We start from the raw sequence: 8,900 nt of genomic DNA on the forward strand, positions 1-8,900 counted from the left end.
TGGGATTTACTCCCTTGCTTGTCTCTTTTGTGTTATCCCCTAAGAATATTGCCCCAAACAATAGAATTTAATTTTGCCTGTTGGAAAAATTTTCCTTCAAAGTCTTTGAACCAGCTTCTTTCTTTCAGCATTCTGTTTACAAGGTTCATCTACATGGTCGCATGTAGCTATGCTCTCCATTGCATGAACAGACCACTACATTTGAACTCCATGTTATTGCTATGGTCACTGGCTTGCTTACACTGTCGAGCCCTGTGAACAGAACTGCTTGAACATTCCTGTGCACATAACTTGGACATAGTTCATAAGTTGCCTCTGGGCACATATCTGGGAGCAAACCTGCTGGGCCATTATGTGTCATTATTGTTCACTATTACTGGCTACCGTGTTAACAGTTCCTCTTTCCCACATCCTAGAAAACACTGTGTCCTCTTTCACATCTTGGTTTCAAACTTATGTTCCCCAAATAGACCCTCCTACTAAACTGACTCTTGTAGGTCCAAGGGTTTCATCTTCTGTTTCCCACATGGCTTGTAACAGAGGACATGCACACGTGTGGCCCCCTGCTTTGAGCACACCCATCAGAAGGTTATGAGCAACTCCCTGGTGAGAGAGCCAAAACCTCAGATATATTCTGGTTGATGTAACACAAATAAATCACTATGTGGCTGTGGCATTTGATTATCTAAAAGCAAAACAAAACTGTCATATGTCTTAATCGATCATATCACACTTGTGTGCCCTGACATCCTAGTTGAGAACCACTGACCTTGTTGGCCTGTTATTTCAGTGGCCTTGAGCTTTGAATGTACTGACCACCTCTTCAGCCCAAAGCCATGATCATCCAGCATCTTTCTCTACCAAAGCTTGTCCCTCAAAAACACAACCAGGAGGACAAAGAGAACAATGGTTAAAATTTCCCAATAATGGACTCACCTACCCTGTTGGTGGGAATGCAAACTGGTACATCCACTATGAAGAACAAAATGAAGGTTCCTTAAGAAACTAAAAACAGCTAGCATATGATCCAGCAATCCCATTCCTAGGCATCTATCCAGAGGAAAACATAGCTCGAAAGGATACAAGCACCCCACTGTATCCTTGCAGTATCACTGCAGTACTGCTTACAACAGCAGCACATGGAAGCAACCTAAATATCCATTAACAGAAGAAGGGATAAAGCAGAACTGGTAGATATATACAATGGAATATTACTCCGTCATAAAAAAAGATGAAATAATGCTATTTGCAGCAACATGGATGCCCCCAGAGATTATCATACCAATTGAAGTAAATCAGAGAAAGACAAATATTATATGATATCATTTATATGTGGAACCTTAAAATAAAAAGATAAAATGAACTTATTTACAAAACAGAAACAGACTCACAGACTTAGAGAACCAATTTATGATTACCATGGGGTAAGGGTTGGGGGGAGGGATGGATTGACATGTACACACTGCTATTATATAATATAGATAACCAATAGGAACCTACTGTGTAGAATAGAGAGCTCTGCTCAATATTCTGTAATAACCTAAATGAGAAAAGAATTTGCAAAAGGATACATGTAAATGTAAAAAAGATGTAAGATTTAAAAAAAAAATCTCAATAGTGCTACACAGACTCCAAGGCCTGCCCTCTGAGATGCTATATTCAAGGGTGTGTTCTTTCCCGTCCCCCCACAGGGTTGGACCAGCTGACCTGATCCTGGCCAGTGGCCCTGTCCTCCATCACAGCCACCCCGCCATCCGGGCCAACAGGGACTATGTTTCCCTTCAAGGTGAGAAAATGGATGGGGCTTGCCTGCTTCCGCTCGCTGGTGGTCTCCTCCTCCAGCATTCGCCAAAAGAAACTAATCCACAAGCTCCAGGAAGAAAAGGCCTTCCGCGAGGAGATGAGACACTTCCGGGAGAAGATCGAAGACTTCCGGGAAGAGATGTGGAATTTCCGGAGCAAGATGCGTGCCTTCCGCGGCGAGATCTTGGGCTTTTGGGAAGAGGATAGGCCTTTCTGGGAAGAGGAGAAAACCTTCTGGAAAGAGGAAAAAGCCTTCTGGGAAATGGAAAAATCTTTCCGGGAAGAAGAGAAAGCCTTTTGGAAAAAGTACCGAATCTTCTGGAAGGAAGACAGGGCCTTCTGGAAGGAGGACAACGCCTTGTGGGAAAGAGACCGAAACCTCCTTCAGGAGGACAAGGCCTTGTGGGAGGAAGAAAAGGCCCTGTGGGTGGAGGAGAGAGCCCTTCTGGAGGAGGAGAAGGTCCTCTGGGAGGATAAGAAGACCCTCTGGGAGGAGGAGAATGCCCTCTGGGAGGAGGAGAAGGCCGCCTGGGTGGAAGGGGTTGTTCCGGTTGCAGAGCAGCAGGTGCTGGGAGGCGGGCACCGCCACCGGTCGCCAGCCTCCTCCCGCGGCAGGGCGTGAGTGCAAGAGGCACTGGATTGGGACTCAAGTGGAGTCACACTCAGGGTGATCCCCACATGCCTAAAAAAATATGCCCTTATTTGTCTCCTGGCTTCAAAAGATCTAATAAAGTCCTGAGGAGAGGTCTGGAAAACCAACTTTTGTAGGGAGGGCCAGCTGCATTTTCCCAGGTCTTGTGATTCTCCGAGGTCACCGTCACATCCTGCACGGGCTATAACTGCTGTCCCTAGGGCTGGGTCCCCGGCAGCTCCAGTGAACCCGGCAGGAGTGGGTGAGTGTGAGTGGAGGCCCTGGGCTCGCCTTAAAAGAGTCAGAAATGAAGTGGGGGGAGGTGCTCAGACAATGACAGTGAGAGATAGGGAGGGCCAGAGAAGGGCAGAGACATCTCTGCCTCTGTCCACTTCTGAGGTAGTCGTTTCTCCTCCACTCTGGGCAGTCTTGCCTGGCGAAGGAAATGGCAACTACTCCAGTACTCTTGCCTGGAAAATCCCAGGGGTCGCGAAGACTCGACTGAGCGACTTCACTTTCACGCGCTGGAGAAGGAAATGGCAACCACTCCAGTATTCTTGCCTGGAGAATCTCAGGGACAGAGGAGCCTGGTGGGCTGCCGTCTATGGGGTCGCACAGTGTCGGACACGACTGAAGCGAGTCAACAGCAGCAGCAGCTGGGCAGTCTTGGAAGCCTGGGGCGGGTGGACAGCTTTCCAGAAAAGGCTGTAGTGGTGTTAACATTTCATTCGTGGGTTTTCCTCACCTGGCAGGCTATTTAGACACAGACAGCATCCCTTAATGACTCACTTGCTCACTGTTCCAGGTTTCCACCAAACTTTGCTTCCCATTCTCTGCAGCATGAGAAAGGGACGTGGCATTAGGCTGAGGCTCTAGAGCTCGGCCCACTCCCCTTTTCTGATGCTGGAATCCTTGGACCAGGTGAGGCCACCTGCAAGGTGTAAGGGAGACCTCCAGCCCTATACTCCTATTAAATACTCAGGTCTCAGATACCTGTGTCTCTGCATTATCAATCCCTTCCTTAGTGTTTCCCTTCTTCCACTCAATTAAAATGCCTCAAGGAAGTAGAACACTAAATGAATGTACGCTAATGTGATCAGCCATTTACACACCCAGCTTCTCTTCTGGTGTCAGACTACATATATGGGCATTGATATGGAAGGGCCCAGAAGGTGAGTAGTAAGAAATGTCAAGGCCAACAGCTCTTGCTTCCCCTTTTCTTGGGCCTGGCTCTCACTCTCATTCATGCAGCCACTTATGTGCCCACCTTTACTACTTGACAAGCACGTTCACACCTGCCAGCTCATGTAACCTTCCTCACAACTCTGTAGGTTGACAGGGAAGGTCCATAAACCCATTGCACGTGTGAAGAAAGAGACCTGGAGAAGCAGAGGGACTTCTGGTTGCAACCAGAAGGTCCAGAAGAAGAACCCACATTGTCTTCCAGTTGGTCCCATTCCTCTTCGAACACAGCCCGGGTCATAGGATGTGGCTTTTGACCAGTTCAGCCAATGATAGTGTCAGAGCTGGATGAGCCTTAAAGCGCTTGGGAGACTTCACTGTGGTTTGGGGTGGTGGTCCAAAAACACGGAGAAAAGAGGACGGAGTCCCCTTGGGTGTGCTGAGCAGACATCCGGGTACCAGGAGAGTGGGCTGACTCCATGAACAGCCTCCATGGCTCCGTATCACTGTGGGAAAGCTAGGGTTCCTTGGAAGGCCTCTGACCCTCAGGAGTCAGGGCCAGGGCACTGGGATCCGCCTCCTCCTTTGCCACACACTCAGACTTGCATCTTCAGGTCTCAACAGGCAAAGATGTCAGTAAGCGGAGGGAACAAGATGCTGGTGTGAAGACAAGGGAAACAGCTAGGGACCCTTACTGTGACTGAATGGATTGAGAGCAGATTAACACTGCTGGTGGAGAGTCTAAGAATGAATAATCAACGGGTGAGTAGGCAGAAAACTGAGCAAAGGGAAGAAAGCAACAGTTGTATAATATGAAACAAAGACACGTGCAGAAAAGGAAAAACCACAGTGGAACACTACGCGCTCAGTTATGAATAGCACTTACATAGTTAAATATAAATACTGATTGTGATCTAACCACAGTTACAATGCACAATGTTGGAATAAGAGGAAGGATGGGAAAGCTGCTCCTTTTTTATTGTGGGAAGTCAGGCTTCCCAGGTGGCACTAGTGGTAAAGAACTCACCTGCCAATGCAGGATACAGAGATGTGGGTTCAATCTCTGGGTGGGGAAGATTCCCCAGAGGAGGAAATGGCAACCCACACCAGTATTCTTGCTTGGAGAATCTCATGGACAGGGGAGCCTGGCAGGCTACAGTCCATGGGGTCACAAGAAGTTGACACGACTGAAGCGACTTAGCATATAGGATGTATTAGTCCAACACTGAAAATGCAAAAAGCAGCAACAGAGCGTATTATTTACAGCAGTGTTTCTAGCACTTTAGCCTATATCAGCCACACCCTCTCTCCAGCCGCCCAGAACATCTCTCCTTCCTTGAACTCCTTAGTGACTCACCTCTGGCACCTGTCACACCTGGAAACGGGAGGGTTCTCTTCACTTTTTTTTGCTGACAGTCTCACACTCATCCTTCAGGATCAGCCTGGTATCACTTGCCCTGGGTCACCCTTCCTGACCCCGTCATCTGGGTGGGGATCCCTCTGGGTGTCTCTCACAGCTGAACCCCACCTGGCACAGCACTCACTGGTCACACAGGCTGTCCTCACTGACTTTTTTGCCTGAATCCTCCAGTAGACTATAAAGGTTAAGAGAGCAGAGACAACGCATGTCTGAAAGTTCTGTGGCTGCCCTGAGATCCCAGAATCCCAGCACCTTTGGAATACCCTTCTCATGTTTGGAGAATTTCTCACCCTGTACGAGAAGGCCAGAAATGTATTTCCCAGCCTCCCTTGCAGCCAGGGTTTAGATATGCGACCCAGGCTCCACTCATCACTTGCTTCCATGCCAGACTTCAGTGAAGGAGGCCAGGCAGAGTCATTCTGTGACAGTGGCAGGAAGTGAGTTCTCAGAGGCAGCAGGGCTGAGGTCCTGGCCAAAGGGTCCCTGCCTGGGACAGTGGCTTGAGCCTCAGGCCCAAGCCCAACTGCAAGTGCCATCGAGAACTGTGTTCCCGGCAATGTGCCTAGCTGTGTAGCCACTAGCCCCACTTCCCTGACTGTTGGGGAGGTTCTGTAAGCAACCTAGTATATTTCAATAAATACTCTGATAAACTAGCTCCAGTGTGTTTTGTTTTTTAACTAAGTATCAGGACAAGATGGAGAGTAACTGTCCTGCTTTAGGCTTTATTCCCAGTGCCTAGCAAATCTTGGGCACTTAGCATTCAATACCTATTAAGGATACAGATGAATGAGTGAATGAATGGATGCGGGAGAACAGGTCCCCTGGATTCAGTGCCCTGACCCCTGACTTCCCTGAGGGGAGGCATGTGCATGGCAGTAGATGCTTCCAGCCCTGCCCCTTCTCAACTAGGAACCACACATCCAGGTTCTTACCCAGGCCATGCAACCCCAGACCCCAAGGGGAAAAAGGACAAACAGCCCCTATTCTGCAGAGAATAGCACCCTGAAGACATATGACAATCTCTTTCACCCCAGAGAAGGGGAAATCATACAGGTGACTTCTCTCACTCCTGCAGGTGGGTACAAGCACACGCCACCACTTACTCTTCTTATTTTTAAACTGAATTTTTTATTTTATTTCTTATGTATTTATTTTAATTTTGACTATGTTGTATCTTCATTATAGTGCAAGGGCATTTTCTAGTTCTAGCGCATGGGCTTAGTTGCCCTGAGACATGTGGTATCTCATTTCCCTGACCAGGGATCGAACCCACATTCCCTGCATTGGAAGGCAGATTCTGAACCAGTGGACCACCAGCAAAGTCCTGTTTTCTTTTTTATTTTCTTTGCCCATTGTGAGCCCCTCCAGCTGGAAAGGCTGGTTTTGCTCATGCTCAAGGACTGTGTGGTGTGTGCATGCCTCACTCCTCCTCCACGTCTGAAATGAGCTTTGGGAAACACAAAACCATGCTTAGCAACAGCCTGCCTGGGGATCGATTGCTAGGGGGCCACTGCACACCACGATGTGCTTTTTGCAGAACTCAGAGCTGGTTGCTTAGCAACGAAATGAGATGCTGGTTTAACTAGTTCTAGATCTACATTTTCCTAATCAACACAGGGAAAAGACCCGGCCAGCCTTGAGAAGAGAGAACGCTTGTTCGTTGTGGGTGAGCACTCACTCTGCTTTAAAAGTTGGCCAAAATTTTAGTGACTACACAACAACAAAGCTCTGCCCACTGCGTTCGTTACAACTCAGTTAATCCTCACCACAACCCCGTGAGACAGCACCAGCATTAGCTTCAATTACAAATGAGGAAACTGAAGCACATGAAGCCCAAGGTGATGCAGTCAGTAAGAGGTGGAATGGACATTAGAATCCAGATTGTCTCTGCTCCAGAACCCAAGCTTTTGTCAACCCAGTTAAAATGCCCCCCTTCCATAGGCACTCCCAGATGCCTCTGCCTTTAAATAGTTAAGGCAGAATGGACATTCTTCAGCCACGTAGAAAGTTAAGCTGCAGGGACTTCCCTGGTGGCATAGAATCCACCTGCGAATGCATGGGACACAGGTTCAATCCCTGCTCCAGGAAGATTCCAAATGCCACAGAGCACTAAGTCCATGTACCACAACTACCAAGCCCATGTGCCACAACTCCTGGAGCCCATGCTCCTAGAGTCTGTTCTCTGCAACGAGAAAAAAGCCACCACAATGAGAAGCCTGCACACCTCAACAAAGAGTAGCCCCTGCTCGCCACAACTAGAGAAAGCCTGAGCGCAGCTACAAAGACCCAGTACAACAACAAAAAGAGTTAAGCTGAGTTTAACATACTCCTTCCATCTTAAGAATGCTCATCAGTGAATGACCTGGCTTTGATAGCCAGCCACCTTCTCCCTCTCCCCCACACCCCGCCCCGCATGACACATCACGAAGATATTCTAATGACAGTTCCTTTGACTCTCCACCCACATGTTACTCTCCAAACCGGGCAGAATGTCAATCAGATTCTAATGTGGCCCAGGGGATACTCTTAGCCCCAGTGTCCCCAGTGGGTCTGACCTGGTTCAGGGTGATGGGAGGCTGTGACTCGGGTTGAGGGGGCATGGGGGCTGGTCTGGCTGGAGAGAGAGAATTGGGAGGAAAGAACGCCCTTGTGGGAGTTGTTAGCCTGGGTTGACCACACCCCTCTCCAATGCCCACAATCTCCTGGTGAGACTCACCTGGCACCCAGGACACCCTTACTGAAAGCCCCAAGGAACAAGACATGTCTCTTTCTCCTCTGCCACAAAGATCCATTTAGACCCTACTCCAAAACCTCAGCCTTTTACCTTCCACCCTGCCCTTCCTGCATCCTGGGTGCTCAGGCCAAGGCACTTCTGTTCTAGCTACTTTTCAGCGTCTGCCTTTGATCCACTGGGTGGCTGCCTCCTAGCCCAGGTCTCTTTTTCCAGGTTGGAGCTTCTTTACCCCCTTTTCATCCTCAGCCCCTTCCCCTCCTTCTAGTTTGTTGTTCGCAGCTCTCCTGCGTTGGGAAGCGGGGGGGCTCCGGGAAAGAAAGAGGCAGGTTGGCGACCAGGCACCACTGTTCTCTTGGGTTTTGGAACATCTCCCACATCCTCCCTAGATTCTACCATCTCTTCCCAAATTCTGTTTCCTTTTCAAAGTTCCTTGGGTTGAATTTTCCCTTGACCTATGGTCAGTAGCCCATTGTTGTCCCTCAGGCAGGGGAACAGGGAGCTGTGAAGTCATTTCATTAGCATATGTGTCACCAGTTTGAAACTAAGTTTAATGGTTAGGACCAGATATCCTCTTACATTCTTAATGATCATTACATATGTAGCAACTTACACACATTACAAAGATTACCCTGTTTTTTGTCTTGGGTGATAACCCAGTTAACTTTTCACATCATTTGCATTTCTTTCATTATTTACTGTTAAATTTGCATGTCTGATTCTATTACTGTGTTGTCTTATATCTTCAAGTCCAAAATTGAGTCACTGCCTGCAAAGTGGCTTGTTGAATGGAATGTGATGGAATGGAGATGACATTTTAGAGAAAACAGGTGCTGAGAAAGTGGGTTATGGAGGCTTTGGAAAAATCAGTGTCTAAATTTAATATTAGGTATTGGAAAGCAATTAAAGGTTTTTGTCTGTTTGCTTGCATGTTTTTTTTAATGTGAAAATTTCTTTTCCTATTTATAGTCCCAACCGGCTTACAGGAGATGGGATTCTATCAAAAAGCAACATTTATTGGCAGAATAATCTGGCAAGTTTGAGATACAAGACAGCAATTCTTTGGGATGCTAAGAGGAAAAATCATCAGAATTCTTAGCTGGTAGTAGCTCTAGAATTTCTGCTCTGCAGGG

The 8,900-nt window shown here is 47.8% G+C and overlaps 1 protein-coding gene across 1 annotated transcript; it reads left to right on the plus strand.

The window, feature by feature from the left end:
- Positions 1 to 1,771: 1,771 nt before the first annotated feature.
- On the plus strand, positions 1,772 to 2,602 carry CCDC70 (coiled-coil domain containing 70). The gene has a single exon (XM_040266987.1). The coding sequence runs from the start codon at positions 1,772 to 1,774 to the stop codon at positions 2,423 to 2,425; it is 654 nt and encodes a 217-aa protein (XP_040122921.1). The 3' UTR covers positions 2,426 to 2,602.
- Positions 2,603 to 8,900: the final 6,298 nt, after the last annotated feature.

This window comes from Oryx dammah, unplaced genomic scaffold (genome assembly GCF_014754425.2).
Source record: "Oryx dammah isolate SB20612 unplaced genomic scaffold, SCBI_Odam_1.1 HiC_scaffold_24, whole genome shotgun sequence".
NCBI classification, from domain to species: Eukaryota; Metazoa; Chordata; class Mammalia; order Artiodactyla; family Bovidae; genus Oryx; species Oryx dammah.

Coding starts and splice junctions, on each gene's coding strand:
- CCDC70 (XM_040266987.1), top strand. CDS start 1,772: ATGTTTCCCTTCAAGGTGAGAAAATGGATGGGGCTTGCCTGCTTCCGC.